The following is a 23,215-nucleotide window of genomic DNA, read 5'->3' on the forward strand; positions in this document are numbered from 1 at the left end:
AAGACGAAAATCACCTGTCAAAAATCAGTTTTAAGAGATAGAGCATTATTACTTCTGCAGAAAAGGTTTAAAATTAACTGCTCCATCCACGAAACATTGCACAGGTCAGGTTACGGGCACTACGATGATCTAAAGCATACAAACTATCATTGAGTTGTAATTTTGATGTTCTAAGGAATCAACAACATACTTTACCATATTCTTGTTGAATAATTGAAATTGAAACGCTTAATGATAAAATCCTGCGCCTGCCCAGTGGTATAACAGATCTTTTTCAATATCTACGACACTCCAGCCTTGAATTCAGATCTTAATATTCATATCGATCAATAAGAAGATCTACGATGTCCTCACTATTTTTATGAGTTGGAGTAGCTCCACAGTACCTCGTAAAAACCATTACAGACACATTACAAACTTCACTCGACATCTACGACTCTCCAAACTATCCTTGAGTACAGATCTTAATGTCCTCATTAGTTTCATGCGTTGGAATAGCTCCAAGGTACCTCGTAACGCCATTACAGACACACCATCGAATTAGATCAATATCTACGACACTCCAAACTGTCCTTGAGTACAGATCTTAATATTCAAATCGATCAAGATGAAGATTTTCGATGTCCACATTAGTTTCATGGGTTGGAATAGCTCCAATGTACCTCGTAACACCATTACCGACACACCACAGAATTCGATCAATATATACGATACTCCAAACTATCCTTGAGTACAGATCCTAATGTTCAAATCGATCAACATGAAGATCTTCGATGTCCTCATTAGTTTTATGAGTTGAAATAGCTCCAAAGTACCTCGTAACACCATTACAGATACACCACAGAACAACAGACACTCCAAAGTACAGATCTTAATATTCAAATCGATCAACATGAAGATCTTTGATGTCCTCACTAGTTTTATGAGTTGGAATAGCTTCACGGTACTTCTTAACACCATTACATACACACCATAAAATTCGTTAAATATCTACGACACTCCAAACTGTTATTTAGTACAGATCTTAATATTCAAATCGATCAACACGAAGATCTTAGATGTCTCAACTATTTTTATGAGTTGGAATAGCTCCAAGATACCTCGTAACACCATTTTAGACACATAACAGAATTCGTTGAATTTCTAGGACATTCCAAACTGTCTTTGAGCTCAGATTCTAATATTCAAATGGATCAACAAGAAGATCTTTGATGTCCCCGCTATTTTTATGAGTTGGAATAGCTTCACGGTACCTTGTAACACAATAACAGACATAAACACTTAATTTTTTTTACCGGGATCTCAGCAAAATGTTAAACTTTTACCGAGATTTGCACAGCCGTGCCCCAGCAAACATGATTTTTGCCTGTCAAAATTGCTGAAAATCAGCAAATATTTTGCCGAAAATCAGCTAACAAACGCCATTTTTGCTGAAATATCAGTTTTTTAGTTTGCTGGCGCACGGCTGTGCGGATTTTTGCCGAGCTGCAGAAATAAAAACTAAGTGTGTACTACATACTTCACTCAACATCTACGACTCTTCAAACTATCAGCTGGTGTAATGATGTCTCATGGGGTTTCTGCAACTGATAAATAAGCTAAGTAGCCGTTGAATCAATCTGTTGGCCTCATAGACCCCTAAGATCTGAACTCAAGAATGGTTTGGAGTACCGTAAATATTCTGGGAAAATTGTGTTTTGTATATAATGGTGTAATGATGTTCCATGGGGCTTCACCAACCAACACACAAGCTTGGAAACCTTTGAATCACTCTGTTTGTCTTGAAGATCTCCAATATCTGAGCTCAAGAATGATTTGGAGTACCGAAGAAACTTTGTAAATGTTGTGATTTGTGTATACTGGTGTAATGATGTCACATGGGGTAGCTCCAACTATCACACAAGTTCAAGACTCTATGAATCACTCTGTTGATGTTGTAGACCTCCAATATCTGAACACAAGAATGGTTTGGAGGATGTAATGATGTCCCATGGGGCTTCTCCAACTAACACACAGGCTCGGGAGCCTTTTGAATTACTCTGTTGATCTTGTACAACTCCAAGATCTTAACTCAAGAATGGTTTGGAGTACCTTGGATATTCTAAGAATGTTGATTTTTTTATGTACTGATGTACTAATGTCCCATGGAGCTTCATCAACTAACACACAAGCTCGGTAACTATGAATCACTCTGTTTGTCTTGAAGTTCTCCAATATCCGAACTCCAGAATTATTTGGAGTACCGCAGGAACTCTGGGAATGTTGTGATTTGTATATACTGGTGTAATGATGTCCCATGGGGTTGCTCAAACTAACACACAAGCTCAGGACCGTATGAATCACTTTATTAGTGTTGTAGACCTTCAATATCTGAACTCAAGAATGGTTTGGAGTACCATAGCTATTCTGGGAATGCTAATTTTTTTAAATACTGTTGTAATGATGTCTCATGGGGTTTCTACAACTAACACACAAGCTCAGGATCCTATCAAGCACTCTGGTGGTCTTGAAGACCTCCAAGATCTGAACTCAAGAATAGTTTGGAGTACCGATGATGTTCTGGTAACACTGTGATTTGATAAAAATAGTTCAATTATGTCTCAAGTACCATTGTCAACTTCATATTAGGATTGAGCCCCGTAAAATGCTTTTTTGTTTATGTAGATCATCAAGATCTGAGCTCAAGGAAAATTTGGAAGCCCTGAAAGATCTCAAAAAAAATATTTCGCACGCGTGCTCCTAGGTTCGTTACCATACCGCCACCGTTGTCTACCATATCGCCATTCAGGTGCTCTTCGTAGTGCTGCCGCCTCTTTTGGTTCAACTCACGCTCGTTTTTGAAACAAGTCCTACATTAAAACATTAAAATAAAAAAAAAACAGTAACATTGATTATAAAAGAAAATTTATAAACCGTTACAGACAATGCAGCTATCCAGGCCCTTCACTTATTATGGTCTCCTCATTGCAACTTCTTATTTTTGGGCAAAGATTCAGAATAAAAGAAATCGTTTTTGACAACATGTCACATATGCAGTTTCTCAATGAAACGGTGCAGTTCATTTATAAATTTGTTATTTATGATTTTTTTCTAGATTTCTATTTTGTCTTTTTTTGATTTCCCTGAAATTTTGCATATACATTCTTTGTGTTCAAAAAACATAATTTGCATCATTGGTTTGCCATTTTGACTCTAGTCTAACTTTTGACAATGGCTTACGCAAAAACACGTTGAACACTTTCAAAAACATATAACATGAAAACGGCTTATCCGATCATTTCGGTGTCATCGACAATGTTTTAGGTAATCATTGAGGCTATGTGAAAAAAAAACTGTGAAAAAAATTGTCCAATAATTGAAAATAAAACTTAAAAATCGATTTTCTCAAAAACGAATCTCTCAAATTATTTTTTTTTTTGTGTTGTAGATAATATATGTACTTTTTGCACTATGGATAATAATGGAAGTTCGTTTTTGAGAAAATCCCTTTTTAAATTTTATTCTCAATGATTGAACCAATTTTTTTCACAGTGTATATTTTAACGATTACATGAAACATTGCCGAAGACATGAAAACGATAGGACAAGCCGTTGTCAAGTTATTTTTTTTTTTTTTTTGAAAGTGTGAAAATGGCAAACCAATGATGCAAATTATGTTTTATCACCACAAAGAATGTATAACGCAACATTTCAGAGAAATCAAAAAATACAAAAATAAATCGATCTTCGATTTCACAGTGAATTGCTCTATAGAGAAGGGACTGCCGATTAGCCTTTGCACTCAGTCTTACTCCATTTCAGAAACATTGATTAAAATAACATCACCCGTCACACCTGTCCAACATCACTTCTTCACATTTGATTATCGCACGGTTTGCTCGCTAAGGGAACCCATTAGTGCCTGAATTTCCATGAATAGGCCTCTTTTTAACACAATTGTTTAGAGCGATTTACGTCTGTCGTGAAACAAAAAAAGGGACCCTACCGCGCTCAACCGTATCGGGTGCTTGGGATACGGGCGCCACCATGTGCTACGGTGCGCAAATACAACAAAAAAGAAGTGATAAATTAAAGTTAAATATTCGTTATCACAGCTCTCACGGGTGGAATGATTTGCCCTGTCGCTGACCACAGAGAAATCGCAGAATCTAACGTTGTGACGCAGAGTAAGATGGATACATCGGGGTCATTCATCATGTATTTAAAGATTTCTTTTCAGGTGGTTTCAAATCTATTAATAGACTTCCGGTGGTTGAGTGATCTAAACGCAGGGAAACAACATTTTCTAATTCATTCATATATTATGTAATGTATGCCATATCATATTAAAGCATTAAGAAGTTGATCAATGGAAATTATGTTAATCATTTATAGATAGAGCGACACTATTTAGGGAAATGAGTAAACTTTGTATCAAGACGCATGTTCTACGGGAATACTTTTGGTGATCGCTAAAAAAAAACTAAGCTGGGAGAATGTATTGTTGATGTATTCAGAAATAAAAACTGTGGTACTTCTTTGCCTCACAAACAAATAGTCGAGTCTTGGGCTCAATACCAGACGCTTTCTGCTTTGTATTTTTCTCCAATTTTCTAAAGTTATAGATGTGGCTAAAACTGGTAGTGAGACGTATATACACGACCCCACTACTAGCATTATAAATGAATCAAAACTCGTTTATTAAATCTATCAAATTATCGAAGAAGAATGTTGCCAATAAAATACAACACACTTTTTGTAATAAAGTGATTATCAAAATTGTAGTTTTACTAAGCATGCGAAACTGGAAAACATTCAGTGATTGACCTTCTGATAAACTGTATCAGATGGAAAGCCTCTAAGCAAATTTTCGGCTTGCATGCATAATGAATTTTCGATACAAACGCAAACAAATGTGTACACCTGGGATTATTATCGATGGTTGTATCTACATTCCCTGAGTGGGATCTAGAGGTGTGTTACTGAGCTCGCACGTGATGCCAAATACTACGCATCAGCCGGCTCGTCAAAACGCTGACCACTTTTCACCTTCTTTTGAGACACATTCAGAAAAGTGCGTGCCACTGACTGGTTGGTCATGTGAGCAAGCCCACGCAGTAGTTGTACCTTGCACGAAGGAAGGGTTCCAAAAATTTCGAGCTGCAGATAATAATCTCAGATAAAACTTGAAACCTCTCATTACTCAAACCAACACCCAAAACAAACACATCCAAATTACAGATTCATTCCATTTCTCCGGGAGGTCATGTCGGGGCGCAAGCCACCAGCAGAAGCACACTACACTGCGCGGAGTCGGATGCGGATACGCACCGGTAGGTTCGAATTACTTGTAAATTGAATCGAAAATAAATGTATCGCATTTAGATATATCAACACGGGAGTCGGACGCTTTTTTTTTTGACACACGGACAACTTGACAGTGGAAATAGGAATGGGCAAAATTTTGTCATTTTTAATCTTCTTCTGTCAGAACCACAACTGAGACCGCAATGAGAAAAAAACATTTTTAGTGAAAAGCTCAATTTTTTTTTTAAAATAATGCTAATTCTCTTCAAACAGAAAATTTTCAAATTGTCAAGTTTTAGTTATACACCTACAAATATTTCTGAAATCAGATCGACAATTTTAAATTTCTACATAAGGAATGCTTATCAATACATTTCGATCACAGACTTGAGTTATCGATTCAAAAGTGAAATGACAAATTTAACCACAAAATAATTCGTGACCCACCGTGTCAGACTAGTGTTTGCTCTGTTGAATGATTTTCGGAATTCGGTTGAACGCACTAATGTTCTCGGAAATTAAACTTTGCACGATACACCGCTATCGCAATGGTCTCGTCACAGACCAGCAAAATGCCCTCAGCGGTGTACAATCGTAGGCAGGTACGTGTCAAACGGTCTCCGGTCATCAGCGGCAAAGATCGTTTCCAGATCACAAACACGCGATTTCAACGAATAAATTTCCATTTTCGGTGGGTGATCCTATGGCTTCTATCGGTTACCAACCGCCGAAATACAACATCACTCAACCAGTGGGTTTCTTCCGCGGCGTGGCCTCTCGCTATTCGGTACACATTCCACATTGTCATTAAAACGTGAGGTAGCTGCAGAAAATCCTAAGGAGGAAGAGTACGCACATGCGGCCATGCATGAGATTAAAATAAAAGCAGGAAAAGGTCTCTGGCGACAAATTACAATCACATTTAGCGGTTGTTAACCGAATAATTTTATGAAAAGCGAGCAACGTGATCAATTAAATCTAATTCACTTAAGTAAAACTAATTTTCACACAAATTCACAAGTCGAGGCGCATTCTAGAAGTTGAAGCAGTTGCACCGCATTGTAGACTGACAAACGATGGCATTTATTAGCGAAACGATGCCGGTTCCCGCCCGATGCGATGTCTGAGCATAGATGAACTTGATGAAGGCTCACTACATGCACCACGGCGACGTCGGAGTGCAAAACAGAATTTGTGCTACGGTGATAACAACAAATTGACATTGAAATTATTCTGATGACGATCTTGACTTTTACTGGCGAGCGAAATGGAACACAGAACCGTTTCAAAACCTAGAGGCAACACAAAAACAAAACTTTTCATGACGATGACAAACACAATTTTAAAATTGATTAGGCTTAACTTTTTGAAGCAGCGATGACATTTTCAAGAATGTTAAATTGGAAAACCTGTTGAACAAAAGGTACTTTTGCATAAGTTGAAAATGGCTGGATGGATTTTCATCATTCGTTCAGCAAATCTGTTCTTCGACGGGTATGTATAATACACCAATTGTTTCAATATGTAGAGTAAATCCGAGTGAGATGTCGCGTCGGTATAGATGCCTCACTTAAAAGATCTGGTAGAACAGACTTTTCTTCAACTTTACTTATGTGTAAAGAACAGACTTGATTGTTTGTGCATATGTATGTAAACAAAAAGTTGAGAGTTGTATCCGAGACAGGACCACCAATTGGACCTAGGATTACGTAAAGAGTAAATCAGGTGGTTGTAATTTGCATTTGACGAAAAATTCTTCTTGAAACAGTATCCATAAAATGGAATAGTGGCCCTGGAAGAACCGATTTAATTTCAATAATGCGCCTTTTTAATCACTAACAGCCATAAATCTGAAATCGCGAGAGAAATTTCATTTTACTGCTACTAACGTGAGGCACTAGATAATTCGAGACGTCATCCATGCGAATAAATTTTTACAGCATCTCTCTCCGACGTGCGCTTTCGCTACTTCCAGCGGAGAATATCTGCCATCGCCAAGCGATTATGATTTGCACTTTGAAAATTATTTGTCTCGGCTCAACCTTCTCTCGTGTAAAATGATGGTTCTGCAAAAAACACATTTGTTTTCAATAACGCGTTTTAACAATTAAAAGCAGCAATAAAACCGGAACCAAAATCGAGAGAAAATGTAACTGCTTTGCCACTGACGCTACTGACGCCAACGTCAGCCACTGACTTAGGGACAGTTCGTCGAATAACGTTTAGTCGAATGACTTTTAATCGAAAGTTCATTTGGTCGAAGGTACGTTTAGTCGAATGGACATTTAGTCGAATGGAAATTTAGTTAAATGGACATTTAGTCGATTGGACATTTCGTGGAATGAATATTTAATCGAAAAGACATTTCCAGACTATTTTCCGACGGTCTTCGAGACACGTCTTGTGATTTAGCAAACCACAAACCATTTTCCGACGGTCTTCGAGACCCGTCTTGTGATTTAGCAAACCACAAACTATTTTCCGACGGTCTTCGAGACGCGTCTTGTGATTTTGCAAACCACAAACCATTTCCCGACGGTCTTCGAGACGCGTCTTGTGATCTAGCAAACCACAAACCATTTTCCGACGGTCTTCGAGACGCGTCTTGTGATTTAACTAACCACAAACTATTTTCCGACGGTCTTCGAGACGCGTCTTGTGATTTAGCAAACCACAAACTATTTTCCGATGGTCTTCGAGACGCGTCTTGTGATTTAGCAAACCAAAAAATATTTTCCGACGGTCTTCGAGACGCGTCTTGTGATTTAGCAAACCACAAACTATTTTCCGACGGTCTTCGAGACGCGTCTTGTGATTTAGCAAACCACAAACCATTTTCCGACGATCTTCGAGACGCGTCTTGTGATTTAGCAAACCACAAACTATTTTCCGACGGTCTTCGAGACGCGTCTTGTGATTTAGCAAACCACAAACCATTTTCCGACGGTCTTCGAGACGCGTCTTGTGATTTAGCAAACCACAAAACCATTCTCCGATGATCTTCGAGACGTGCCTTGTGATTTTGCAAACTGAAATATATCACTCGTCACAATTTAACCACTTGAATTCAACTCACCTCATGAAATCAGCGACAGGATCCAAAAATAGACTGGCAGGATCGCCAAAATGTGTGGCCCTAAATGGCCGGAACGAAGTTATGACAACGACTCTCCGTGGATGACGTGTGCACGCCGCGGAGGTCTGACTAGAAGAGGAAAAGTCATGGATTGCTGCTCACCGATTGACACACTGATGTGTGAATCTATTAACACACGCTGAAGGTACTTTACTCAAACCCCACATTAGGTACTGATAATCTATTTTTCGGCACATGGTCAAAAACCAATGATATCAATGTTGTTTTGCCAATACTTCATCGTAGTCGGCTTTGAAACATTTAGTCTAATGGTTTTCTTATTCTTTTCATTGAAACTCTTTCTTTCACTCAATATTTAGACAATAATTAGTTCAGAATAAAATTCCAATCATAATCGTTAGTTATTGGCCGAAAATTTAATTGCGACCAAATGGTCATATGACCTAATCTATTCGACATCATGTCTATTGACGAAACATCATACGACTGAATTTCTTTTCACCAGGTGGAATAGACTCATCGTAGTCGGTTAGAGGAGTTCGCCAAAGTCAATATCCAGTCGGGAATATTCTCGGAATATTCACCGTTTTCGTATTATTTTTTTTATGAACCCATCATTCTTTGGACAATATTGGAGCAAAAGTGATGTGTTTTTTATAAACTCCACAATAAATCATTCATTTTTTAATTGTTATTGACTAAAGTTTTTTTTTTAAATAGCCATTCGACGGAACGTCATTAGACTAAATGAACCAAGATCCGCTTTTGAACAAACGTCATTCGACCAAATGTACGAAGATTCTTCATTCTAAAATCTGATTTCGACTAAATGTCCATTCGACCAAATGCCCATTCGACGTAGTGTCCTTTCGACCAAATGTCCTGCGTCTTTAGTGGATTAAAAAAAAATTTCGACTGAATGTCCCTTCGACCAAACATCCTTTCGACGTAATGTCCTTTCGACCAAATGTCATTCGACAAAATGGTATAGATTCCAGCCACATGATTTACCGCTGAAACGCGATAGACGCCATCCTTGCGAATACAATTCCGCAGTATCGCCCTCTGGTAAACCGAGGTCCGGTTTTCGCGACAGAATCGGCAGAACGACTGAAACGAAGCACCGAACAACCAAACACCGGAAAGCAGCGAAAAAGGCGGCAGGGACGATTGCTGCAACGGGCAGCGACAGCAAGGTTTAGAGAAACATCGTCAAGGGTGACAACCAACGGTACAATCAGAAGCGCGCATCGGAGTGAGACGCTGAAAAAATGTATTCGCATGGATAGCGTCAGTAGAAGCTAAGTAAATTTTCTTTCAATAGGTATTCTGATTTTGGTTTTGCTGTAGTTGGCAGCAAAATTACAAGCTCGCGTCGAAGGGAGACGCAGCAAAAATGTATTCGCAAAAATCATCATCTAGGCGTAGGGTTGCCAATCCGGAGATGGCGAGTTCGATTCTCGGTGCGGTCTAGGATGTTTTCGGGTTGGAAACATTCTCGATTCCCTGGGCATAGTGTATCCATTGTACTTGCCACACAAGATACACACTTATGCAATGGCGGGCATAGAAAAGCTTTCAATTAATAAATGAGGAAATGCTAAAATATAAGTTGAACAGCAGGCCAAGTTCCAGTTGGCAACGAGAAGCCATAGAAGAAGAAAAAGAAGAAGAACAAGAATAAGAGCATTATGAACAGAGGGAACAAAAACCGGCACCAAGTATACACCGCTTCAAGTGAACGAGAACGAGGGATAGCTCCACCCAAAAAGGCCCTTTTCAGAGCCCCAGACACGCTCACAGAAGAGAGGGGTTTTCGTACCACGCACACAGAAAATCAGATTTTTGAAAGAAAATTAGGGGAAGTGGGGGTAGCACGCCCATAGGGGTTAAAACGCGCCACCCCTGAATAAGGTTAAATATCCCCATTTTGATTATTTTCAATAGTCTATACGATAAAGCAATGAAAAATATTGCCATTGGATACATATATTTCATGATTTTTCTATAGTTATACATGAAAAACTCGAAAAAACGATTTTTGCGTGTTTTGATGCAATTCTAGCTCGGTGGAATTTAGTCTTTCTGTCGCTGTTATACATTGATAAATTAATAATTGAGCCATGAGCCATGCTGCTTACTCGTGTTCTTTATGTTCCACACGAAATCGTCGTCAAAAATGGTTTTAAAACGATTTTATGGGCCTTCAAACTTCTGAGGTCGGTGTGGGGCATTACGCCCATGCTCATTTCGTATGACCGAAACAGCTGAAACATTCGGTTAATTGCCTTAATGTAGGCAATTAAAATGAAAATCAGTACGATAAGCACATGCGCGTTTTAACCCATCCACTGGCGCATCTCACCCCGCATGGTTTCAAAATCATTTTTTTTCGGCTGCTTGTTAGAAATCAAATTTGTGTGTAGTAAGATGGACAATTAGATATCTGTTAGTGGTAGTCAGTCGCAGATATGCTGTTCTTCAGTATGCGCTGATGAAAACTGGCTGAAATGGTGGTTTTCATTGATAAAATGGCATTTTCCTTAACGTGGGCGTCCTACCCCAGTTCCCCTACACTTTACTGCTACTGACACCAACCTCAGCCAATCTATGATTTGAGACACGTCATCCATGCGAGTAAATTTTTGCAGCGTCTCCCTTCGACGAGCGCTTCCACTGCTACCAACTCCAACCTTCTGCCGTCGTCAAGCGGTTATGATTTGCACTTTGAAGAAAATTTGTCTCGGATCTACCTTCTCTTGTGTAAAATGGTGGTTCTGAGGGTCCCCACATGCTCCGACATGTTGTGCAGCTTGAACTCCGTTCCAGGAAATTTGGTTCGGTCGGAGTAAAGTCGGAGGGTCTTTGGGCAAGTTGTACGACTATTGGATAGTACAACTTGCCCACAGACGGTCCGACATAACTCCGAGCGAATAAAATTTCCTGGGGGCGGAGTCAAAGTTGTACAACATATCGGAACGTGTATGGGGCCCCTGAGAAGGACCGAATTTTAATGCACAACGCGTCTTTCTAATCACTCAAAGCAACCAAACGTTATCCGAACTTTGATTTAAAAATTCACTCCTGTCCGACAGTTACACGATGAATTCCCGCTAAGTCGCCACCATCTAGAATATATTTTCAGTACAGCCAATGTTGTCCCTGGACCGAAACTGACGCAATCAACCCTTTCTTCTCATACAATTTTGGACCTGAAAAGAACCGTTTTCCTTTTCACAATGCGCTACTTGTGACAACTGCTGTGGGGCCCTCGTGTCCGCTCTCTGTTTGAAATGAGGATTAGAGCCATGCTCGTGAGCAGCACGGTTATGATGTCTGTGCTTGCGATGCGCATACGGGATTGGTTGGTTTACCGATTTTGAACAGTGCCTGGCGAGATTCATTTTTTCAATAAATTAACGCTCTTAATCAATTGTTTTTAATAGTTGGGCAAAATCTTAAATAGTTCGTCAATCGATTGATACCAAAATCTCTAAAATCAGTTGAAAGATGGCTGAGATATAAGTCCATTCTTCCTGACCACCTTTCGTGACGGTCTCAAATTTGAGTCTGTAGAATGAATCCTCTATCTTACCGAAGGATCAGGGTTATACGCCGCACCTATCTACTATCAACACTTCAAGGAGATATTATTATTAAGTGGGAGAATAACATAAAATACGATGACCAAGATATTGCAAGGGATTGGAAGAGAATCCTACTCAAACCCTTCGTTTTCGATGTTTGTTTATTGATATGGGTACATGCTACGAATTAAAAAAGCAGATACCCTACGAAAGAAAAACAGGCATGGAAGAAAGTAAGGCAATGAAGAAAATTAGGCCACAGAGAACAGAAGTTCATCTTATGTCGCGAAGTTGTTTAAAACTTGGTACTGGTAATTTTGAAGCATGTCGTTATGCCCCCGTAGCGCGGTGCTAGTGTGTATCCTACGTAGTGTGAGCCTACGCCATCGGTTGGTGATATTGAGTTTGTATGTCGGGCAGCCCGCGTTGGCAGCGCTGAGGAGCTTTACACACGTTTTCAACCAAATTTTGTATGAGCCTCCATGTTCCTTCCTTTCGAGCCTCCAATGACAGATAGGTTATAACATGGAATTACTAATAGAGTAGAGTGGGGCAAGAGTGCGCGTGGGGTAATAGTACGTTTTCGGTTTTTGAAGTAATAAAAAACGATAAACTAGCAGCACTGCATCAGTTTGACAGGTATTCTGGCCAACTATTATCATGTGTAATTGTGAACGATTTGAATAAACAACAAGGGAGATATGGAGTTAGATAATTTTTTGGTCAATTTGCTAAACATAATTGTGTTTCCGACACTAGTATTTCATTACTATACATACGTTCAATCAGGCGAACATTATACCATTTCGGTGCAGAACACCAATCGGGTTGATTTTCCAAGATACCAAAACCATTACTTGAATAAATTTTGAAACTGTGGGGTAAAAGTACGCAGGAACGGGTGGGGCAAGAGTACGCATGTGAATCTTCAAGTTTTAATGTCAAACCCGTATCTCCGGCCGAAATAAGACTATTTCCAAAGCGTAAAGATCCACAGCTAAGAAAAAAGGGAAAATTATCACAAGTTTTAAGCAATTAATTGCATATTATTCGGCAACTCGGCCGTACTGTTGTATTGGTTCTACTTAAACAAATATCAATAATTTCAATATTTTTCCGCTGGGTAACATAAAGGAAGAGTATATGAATCATCGACATTGATTTGATATGCAGAAGCTGCTTCATAAGGGCCACATAATCGATTGAAAACTAAGTGCGTACTCTTGCCCCACTCTACTCTAAAGTATTCATAAAAAAATCCCCGATTGAAATTGCTGGAGCAAGGATAGGAATGGTGGACATTTTCTTATGAAATTCATTCCGAAAAAGGAAAAACAGTGTTTCGTGGTAGATTTCTCAACACTGTTTTAAAGTAATTCTAAGTAGAATTTCTGGAGGAATATTTAAAGAAATTCTGGGAAGAATTTCTGGACGAATTCCACAGGAACTGTTGGAAGAACTTCCTCAGGACGCCATGTATGAACTTCCGTGGGAATTCCTGGACGATTGTTCGAAGAAATTCCTTGGGAAATGTCTTGGGGAATATCCTGAGGAATTTCTAGAGATATTCCTGAAGAAACTTTTGAAATAATGTCTGTAGGAACTTCTGGGAGAATTCCTGGAGGAACTTCCGTAGGGATTTCTAGAGGAACTTCCATAAGAATTCCTGGAATTCGAAGGAATTTTTGGAGGAATGTCCTGAAGGAATTCCTGAAGAAACTTTTGAAAGGATATCTGGGGGAACTTCCACAAGCATTCCTAGGGGAACTTCGGCAGTTTCTTATAGGAATCAATATAAGCATGACCGTAGAAACTTTCGCAGAAATTCTTCGAGAAATTTCCGCTAGAACTCCTGGAGACACTTCCACAGGAATTCTTCGAGTAATTTCCCAGAAATTCCTGGAGAAATTTCCATAGGGATTCCTGGAGGAAATTCCGGAGGAATTCCTGGGGGAACTTCCACAAGCATTCCTAGGGGAACTTCGGCAGTTTCTTATAGGAATCAATATAAGCATGACCGTAGAAACTTTCGCAGAAATTCTTGGAGAAATTTCCGCTAGAACTCCTGGAGACACTTCCACAGGAATTCTTCGAGTAATTTCCCAGAAATTCTTGCAGTAACTTCCGTATGATTCATTCATTCATTTCATTTATTTAGTCTACATCTAAACAGATAACACTGAATCAACAATTTGACGCCACAATACACGGTTCGAGGCCGTATATCTCCATCCTCGCCCCACGCTCGCCAAGTCGTTCTGCACCTGGTCTACCCACCTTGCTCGCTGTGCTCCATGCCGTCTCGTACCTACCGGATCGGAAGCGAACACCATCTTTGCAAGGTTGCTGTCCAGCATTCTTGCAACATGTCCTGCCCATCGTACCCTCCCGGTTTAGCTACCTTCTGGATACTGGGTTCGCCGTAGAGCTGGGCGAGCTCGTGGTTCTCTCTTCGCCGCCACACACCGTCTTCTTGCACACCGCCAAAGATGGTCCTAAGCACCCGTCTCTCGAATACTCCAAGTGCTTGCAAGTCTTCCTCGAGCATTGTCCATGTTTCATGTCCGTAGAGGACAACAAGTCTTATCAGCGTCTTGTACAGAACACATTTGGTGCGATGGCGAATCTTTTTTGACCGCATTTTCTTCTGGAGCCCGTAGTAGGCCCGACTTCCACAGATGATGCGCCTTCGTATTTCTCGACTAACGTTGTTATCAGCCGTTAGCAAGGATCCAAGGTAGACGAATTCCTCGACTACCTCGAAGGTATCCCCGTCTATCGTAACACTGCTTCCCATGTGGCCCTGTCGCGCTCTGTTCCGCCCACAAGCATGTACTTTGACTTCGATGCGTTCATCACCAGTCCAACTTTTGTTGCTTCACGTTCCAGGCTGGTGAACACTTCTGCCACCTTTGCAAATGTTCTGCCGGCAATGTCCATGTCATCCGGGAAACATATAAATTGACTGGATCTGAAGAAAATTGGACCTTGGCTGTTACACCCGGCTCTCCGCATGACACCTTCTAGCGCAATGTTTAACAACAAGCACGAAAATCCATCACCTTGTTTTAGGCCCCCGGCGCGATTCTAACGAACTGGAATGTTCGCCCGAAATCTTCACACAATTTTGCATACCATCCACTATTGCTTTGATCAGTCTGGTAAGCTTCCCAGGGTCTGCTGTCTCCGCTTCCGTATAGACGGACACGTTCTGCCGAGTACCTTGCTGCAGCGCGACCGCCCACGCTGCGTCCTTCTCCTCCAGAATCTGTCTGCACTCTTCGACGAACCAATCGGTATAGATACCGCAAAGAAAATCAAGGTGATACGCCGCACCTACCTACTATCAACACTTCAATGGGAAGATCTTGTAAAATACGAAGACCAAGATATTGCAAGGGATTGGAAGAAGAATCCCAGCCAAACGTTTTAGGATATTTGTTCCTTTATTAATAACACTGATCCGAAACTAATGATTTTGCACAAGGAACAATTTCTTTTTTTTTTGTTACCATGCGTGCTCACTACTGGAGGATGTCCTACAAAGTTTGTAAAGAATCTTTTCTTTTATTTTTACAATTTTAAACAATCAATTAAAATTAATTCAGTGAATGCAACTAATAGATGGATATTTGCACTCACTGCGTGAGCTTTAAAAAATGTAAAAAATAAAAGAGCATGTTTTTTGCCAACTGTGCAGGACATCTCTGCTCACTACTGAAAACATCACAATAATGAGGAACAAATCAATTTGTGCTCCATTTTTTCGTTTCCGATTGTTATTTATATGAGTACATGTTACGAATTAAAAGATCAGATACCCTACGAAGCAAAAGGAGGCATGGAAGAACACTGAAATGAAAAACATCTCATTTTAAGTTTGTTTGGAAAATCAATAAGATTTTTCACAAATAAATCCTCCAGGATTATGTAATTTTGTTTCATAAAATCTTTCTGGCGAGAATACGTATTATGAGCTGCACATGCGGAATTCCAATACGAATCCAAATTTAGAGGATTTTCGTGTGAATTTTGGAAGGGATTGCGGGGAATCTCGAGATAATGTATGTAGCCTTCTCAAAGTAATGTATGAAGAGTTCTTTAAGGAATTTGTAAAGGTACTTCAGGGAAAATTTAAAGAGGAATTTCCAGGCTCAATTCTTAAGAAATTACTGGTAGAATATTTGAGGAAATATACGTGAATTTTTTATTTTTCAAATCCGTTTGAGATTACAAACGAATTCACGTGGAATTTCTGGACGAATGTTCATAGGAACTTCTGGATGAATGTCCTTATGAATTCCTATAGAAACTTTAGAAAGAATGTCTGAGTCTGAAGGAATTTCCATAGGAATTCCTAGTGAAACTTCTGTAGGTATTCCTAGAGGAACTTCCACAGGAATTCCTGGACGAATGCTCGAAGGAAATCCTGGAGGAATGTGCTGAGGAATTTCTGGAAGAATTCCTGAAGCAACTTTTGAAAGGATGTCAGGAGGAATTTCCATAAGGATTCCTGAAGGAACTTCCGCAGGCATTCCTAGAGAAACTTCCGCAGTAATTTCTGGAGAAACTTTGATGGAATTCTTGAAGTAACTTCAGCAGGAATTCTCGGAGTAACTTCCGCAGAAATTTTTGCAGTAACTTCCGTAGGAATTTCTAGAGGAAAGTCCGCAGGATCTTCTGGAGGAACTTCCGCAGTGATTTTAGGAGATACTTCTGCAGGAATTCCTGGAAAAACTTTCGCAGGAATTCTTCATCTCCTGGAGGAACTTCCGCAGGAATTTCTGGACGAATGTTCTGAAGATTTCCTTAAAAAACATTACGAGAAATTCTGGAGGAAATAAAAAATGCAATAGTTGAGTGGATATCATGGGATTGTTCAATTTCATGCTTTGGACGGTATTGACGCGTGTTTTACGTTTAATCCTAGATAGATCATGCCGAGGTGGTGAAACTGGCTGAAACTTGAAAAAAGCTTACTTTTTTCGGTTACCACTTGAAATTCCTGTCCATGAATCTGTTTAAGTTGCTGTATCAAGCTCCACGGTCTTGTATTGACAATTGTTTTTTTGTCATTGTTGCAATTTAGTCCTATATCAAGTCAACAGCTCGATATACGGTAGTTATAGCCCCATTCCGTACTTGGGGTCTCCAGTGCCTTGCGAGAAAAGGCGTAGGATTGCCAATCTGGAGATGGCGAGTTCGATTCTCGGTTCTGTCTAGGATGTTTTCGGGTGAGAAATATTCTCGACTCCCTGGGCATAGTGTATCCATTGTACTTGCCACATAAGATGCATACTCATGCAATGGCGGGCTTGGAAAAGCTTTCATTTAAAAACTAAGGCAATGTTAAATAGAAACCTTAGAAAAGCAGGCCAAGTTCCAGTTGGAATGTAGAGCCATTGAAAAAGAGAAAAAGAAGAGGCATCACTCACAGCTTGTTTACAACACCTTCGCTCGGATGAGTGGCCAGTCCGTGGATCGTGCAGTTTTATATATTTCCAGTAAGACTGGCAACATTTCAACAACTGAAGAATAACGCCCGAATTAAAAAAAATAAGAAGTGCCCAATGAAACGAAATGCGCTAAGTTTATGTTGATTTTTTTAATCGAAACACCACCCAATTTAATCAAATCTGATAATCATTTAAATCATCTCTAGAGTTATAAGGTATGACACCCAGAAAAAAATCCTCACCCAGTTTTCGCCCGCGAGTCTTAAAATCTTCATTTCTCGAAAACTAGTTTTTGGAAACAGTTTTATTATAATTATTTGATAATTGTATGGAAAAATTAGAACTTCATCTGTTTCCAACAACTAGTTTTCGTAAAATGATTTTTTTTTAATTGGTGGGCGAAAACTGGGGTAAGGGTGGTTTCTGGGTGTCTTCCCGACTAGAAGGTTATATCCAAATTATATCAACATTTGTTATTATGTTATACTAAATTTTTAAAACAAAATTTGTTAGAAACATGTTGCAGGATAATGTTAAAATATCTAAATTTCTATCAAAAATTACACTACGTGAATCAAAAGCTATCAAATTTTGATATAATTTAATCATAAAAATCACATATTTTGTTATAATTTATAACAGAATCAGATACAAAATATATTGTTCACTGTACAGATAGAAAGTTTTACAGGTCGTGTTAGATCTCCAGATTGTGATCAACAATCAGAAATTTTTGTTCTTGTTTTTGTTTAAACTAAACACATTACAAATTAGATAACCTTTCAAATTATATTACCGTTGTGCTATCTATGGCTGGATTACTTTATTGCTACATCTATTTTAATTGCTTACTGTTGGGCAATTCGGTGTTAAGCATTTTTTAAATCATCTATATAATAAAATAAGTTGAGATTTCCTTCCTGACGATTTAATTCGCGAACGGGTTGACTAATTTGCAAGATTTTTTCCTAATTGATTCGTTTTGGGATCCGCAAGGTTTGTACATACAAAAAATTGATTAATTAAACGGGGAAATGTAAAAAAAATCATTAGAATACAACGGAAATTTATCTAAAGTGCGGTGGTGCAAATAGTTTATTGTGACATTTACAACACCCTTCTTTCGCTAGTAATACGATAAAATCCTGTTACAACATTTGAAAGATAATGGCTACTAAGAACATCATGATAAGTTATAAATATCACAATATGTTAAAATTGTTTTAAATCTTTGTTATGCTCTTCTATTCGGGTTACCCTATTATATACGGGTTTTATAATAATTTATTCTCACATTTGTTTCGAAATCTTGATTGACTTGTATTAAATGCCCTCTGAACAAGCATCAAATGGAATCAAATGAGGAGCTAAGTTTTAACTATGACTAGATGGCTGGCTTCTCGTGTTTATACAGTTAACAATATTATTAACTTCCATCAATTTAATCATCTTTGATAAAAAGGATTCAAGCCTCCAGCAGCTCTGTAATAGTCAAAAATTAAAAAAAAAAAAGTCCGTAACTATGAAATGAAGCATAGAGTATATTTTATATTTTAACATTGCATGTCACGATATTGTTGTATTGTCACAATTTATGTGCAAAACTCTTTACACTGGATGTCAAAGGGTTCGAGCTCTTCTATAATTTGTGTCAATAAACCCGCATTCACTCTTTGCGCTATAAATATCATCTGAATTATGAGATGAATTATTATTACACTACAACGGCTTTGCGCCATGACGCCGTTTCAGTTCATCATAATCATGTCGTCGACAGTTACATCAACCATATCCAAATTGCTGGTCGACGATGAGGATGGCAGCCTCACGACCGTAAGTAACTTAACATTTTGTTACTACATCTACAACATAAAACTTATATTTGAATCGAACTTTCAGCCCCAAATCATCACTAAATATGGTTACAAAGCAGAAACACATCGAATTGAAACCTACGATGGTTACATAGTGGAAATGCATCGGCTGACGGTATCCCCTAGCAGCGGAAAGTTCGATCCCCGAAAACCACCGGTGCTGATGATGCATGGTTTGTTGGGGTCGTCGGCTGACTGGATCATGATTGGACCCCATAATGGACTGTCTTACTTGCTGTCCGATCGTGGATACGATGTTTGGTTGGGCAATGCTCGAGGAAATCGCTACAGCAGAGAACACACCTACTTAACGGCGGATATGACAGAGTACTGGGATTTTACGTGGCATGAAATCGGTGTCTATGACGTTCCTGCTATGATAGATTATGTTTTGAAAGTAAGAAATTTCACGAAACTACACTACGTCGGATATTCTCAAGGAACGACGGCTTTTCTTGTGATGACTTCTTCGATGCCGAAGTACAATGAGAAAATTATTAAACTCCACGCAATGGCACCGGCTGCCTACATGTCACACTTGAATAATCCCGTCTTCAGATATTTGTCAAGTCATCTGAGTACTATAACGGTGAGTTTATAGCTTGATATGTTTTTCTACATATGGAGTGTCGTGAGACTTTTTTTTTCAGAATCTGGTGAGCGCTCTTGGGGTCAACCAATTTATGCCAGCTAGTCCGATGTTTCCCCAAATTGCAAGTGCTATCTGTTCCAAGAGTGTGCAGCAGTGTTTCAACATCATGTTTGTATTATCAGTTGGAGAGTACAAAAATCTCAACCCACAAATTATTCCCATACTGGTCGGGCACATACCTGCAGGTGCCTCTGCCAAGCAAATTTTCCATTACGCTCAAGAAATTACGTCCGGACATTTCCGTCAGTATGATTATGGCGTTGATAACAACACTGAAATATACCATCGACTGGATCCTCCTGATTACGATCTTTCGAAGGTGCTCACTCCGGTTGCCATTTACTACAGTTTAAGCGACCAGTTGGCTCACCCCTCGAATGTTGGACGGCTTGCTCAAGAACTGCCAAATCTTGTTTCACTGAACCAACTCCCCAACCCCGCTTTCAGCCATATGGACTTCATACTGTCAACCAATGCCAAGGATGAACTCTACCAAGGTATAATCGCCAGCATAGAAGCTGATACTCGACATGCCCAACGGTTCAACAATCTCCATTGACAGTGAGGAGGGCCCGCATTATTCCACAAAGATCATTAACAATGACGTTCGCATTCCTCCGTCACCGCTATCATGGACATGGACGTAGCCCTGGGTTGCAATTAGAAAAGCAAACTTATGCCAGTGAAAAGTAACAAAGACAAAAACATGGCAGCAGGGAACAGAGCACATACAGCGAAAGTGTTATAAACATTGTGATACTTACCCCTCTGATAACGTCTATGAATTTACCACCGTGGAAAGGTAAACAAACGAACAATTAAATATAGATTTATTTGACAGTTTCAACTATGTTTTATATATGCATGTGAGCTAAAAAAAAATCCTAACCAATGCCGTTGAACTTCACGGAGGGAGATTTGCATAAGATGTATGGAAAATATAACAAATATTATCGAAATTTACTGAACCACAGCTATCGTTTGCACCCACAAGATCAGGAACTCGTCCAAGCGCTTCCTCGATTATGTTAATTATTCAGATTATTTTAATGCATTCCTAAAAACTTATTATCTGCCACTCGTTGACCCTCTCGCAAACATTTCCATTTAATTCCCTCCCACACTACGAGCGCGCCGACACTTTCATAAAAACGACTGTAAAACCCTACCGGAGGCAATAAGCTGGAAAATTCCAGGTAAAAACTTACACCGGCTGCATTGTACGGTGAACACCTATCTTATTCCGTTCCCAAACGACACCGGAAGCTTTCTTCGGGAAAGACTTGTTCCACATGGTGCAAAAACCCGGCTGTAAAAGTAATTCTGTTAAATTAACACAACGATAGTTCAACGAAGGTGCACTACTCTTATGCTTGAGGAATTTTTCATAAGAGTAATTGGTTCTTTGGAGTGATGTTTTTGAGAGTAAAAGGGAAATTTTTCATAACCTGAGGACTCACCTATTAGTAGTACCATAATCCAATGACAAATTGATTCCGCTGATACCAATTTGTTCTCATTATTACTGGTTGTACAGATAATTCTGCCATCATGAACATTAAATGTGAATAAATGTCCATATTCTAAGGCATCGTATTATAGGCTCATATAATTCAATACATTTGTTCACCAAACCAACAGAGAAAGATCGAGAACTGATTTGTCGGCAACGACTTTTGACATGAAAGAAGGACACATATTGGAACATTGAATATTTTAACGTTAGGTCAGCAAGGCAAGCTGGCCAATCTCGCCTGCGAGGTGCGGCGCATAAAGCTTGGAATCCTGAAACTTGATATTATTATGTTGCAGTATTCAATATGATGACGCTCCCCGGCTCCGAAGAGTTGTTTCTTGCTTAGCGCGCAGGGACAAGCGGCCCTCATCAAATGGGAACCAATCAATATGTAGGAAAATGATCTTCACCATACTCATCAGGAACCTAACGATCATCCGTGAGAGTAAGATCTGTGTTTATCGACTGCTCAGATTATGGCAAGCGCCTCGTTCTCGGCGGTTGAGTCATTTAATTCGGTTTGGTTAAGTGTTCGACTTCCAAATGCGATATAGGCCTTTCAATGCCATTTTAAATTTTTGAAACTACGGCTCTATAGAAACTATAGCTTGCATCCACTGGCGGATTTAAGCTGGGGCACGATGGGGCACGTGACCTACCAATTTGATTGTTTCCCTGAAATTTAATTAAATACGCCAAATTGTTCTGAGAGAAAAAAAAACTGATTTCCGCCAATTGTTATAATTACCGGCCCATTAAATACGCCAAATTGTTCTAAGAAATAAAAACTGATTTTCTGCCAATTTGCCAATTTTACCTAATGAAATATTTTGACTCCTCGAATTTAAAGTAAAACTATTAGAAACTGTTTCTACTTCTCTAGCAATAATATAGGAATTTACCCAGGAAAATCGTTTCAACATCCCTCCAGGCAAAATCCTTTGGATATTCCAAAATTCTGTTGATTTTTTTTTTGAAAATTATTAAAAGGTGAAATATGTGAAGCAATTCTCGGAAGAGTTTCTAAGGGAAATTTTAAACATGAAATTTTTGAAGGAACCCTTGAAGTAATTTCCGAATGACTCCTAAAAGAATTTCTGAATATATTTTTGAAGAGATTTCTGGAAGAATTTCTTAAGCCATATCCAAAGGTCTCAAGGAATTTATTAAAATTTGAAAGAATTCCTGGATGAAGTTCAAAGGAGTTCCAATAATTTTCTCCTAAAGTTTTGGAAGGGATTTTTTGAAAAAGAGAAGTTCCTGAATAAAGAAAGTCATAAAAGGAAATCTGCCAAAAGGGGAGACTTTTCTGAAACAATTTCCGTAGGTATTCTTAAAGGAGTTTCCGAAGGATTTTTGATAGATGTTTCCAAAGACATTTTCAAAAGAAATTTGTATTAGGATTAGGAATTTCTTCGGAAATTGGTTTAGGTATTTCTTCGGAATATAATTTGGAAGTTCTTCCAGTAATTTCTCAAATTTCCTCCCAAATTTCCCTTGAAACCTTCTTCAGAACATCCTCTCAATTTTTTGAAATTTTTTGAAATTTTTTTCTCGGAATTCCTTCCATCCTCGCGATGTTTTCAGCAACCCTTCCATGAAATCTTTAGACCATTGGAAATTTCTTTTGAAATTACTTTTTTTAGCATAGTTTCGGGAATCTTTTCAGAATCAATTAGAAATTCTTCCAAAAACCTTTCGGTCATTTAATTTGGAAATTCTTTGGGAATTCCTGCGAAAAAATCCT

The 23,215-nt window shown here is 39.0% G+C and overlaps 1 protein-coding gene across 2 annotated transcripts; it reads left to right on the forward strand.

Moving 5' to 3' along the window:
* Nucleotides 1–19,157: 19,157 nt before the first annotated feature.
* On the forward strand, nucleotides 19,158–20,776 carry LOC134215200 (lipase 1-like). 2 transcript variants are annotated; one of them, XM_062694430.1, is made up of 4 exons: nucleotides 19,158–19,259; nucleotides 19,326–19,889; nucleotides 19,951–20,449; nucleotides 20,600–20,776. In XM_062694430.1, the coding sequence occupies exons 1-4, from the start codon at nucleotides 19,164–19,166 to the stop codon at nucleotides 20,614–20,616; spliced, it is 1,176 nt and encodes a 391-aa protein (XP_062550414.1). In that variant the 5' UTR covers nucleotides 19,158–19,163; the 3' UTR covers nucleotides 20,617–20,776. The 2 variants fall into 2 exon arrangements, with proteins under 2 accessions (XP_062550414.1, XP_062550413.1); XM_062694429.1 differs by having other exon boundaries at nucleotides 19,951–20,776.
* The last annotated feature ends 2,439 nt before the right edge of the window (nucleotides 20,777–23,215 follow it).

Source organism: Armigeres subalbatus, chromosome 2 (assembly GCF_024139115.2).
Source record: "Armigeres subalbatus isolate Guangzhou_Male chromosome 2, GZ_Asu_2, whole genome shotgun sequence".
NCBI classification, from domain to species: Eukaryota; Metazoa; Arthropoda; class Insecta; order Diptera; family Culicidae; genus Armigeres; species Armigeres subalbatus.

Coding starts and splice junctions, on each gene's coding strand:
- LOC134215200 (XM_062694429.1), top strand. CDS start 19,164: ATGACGCCGTTTCAGTTCATCATAATCATGTCGTCGACAGTTACATCA. Junction 19,260..19,325: donor AGGATGGCAGCCTCACGACC/GTAAGTAACTTA, acceptor TCGAACTTTCAG/CCCCAAATCATCACTAAATA. Junction 19,890..19,950: donor GTCATCTGAGTACTATAACG/GTGAGTTTATAG, acceptor TTTTTTTTTCAG/AATCTGGTGAGCGCTCTTGG.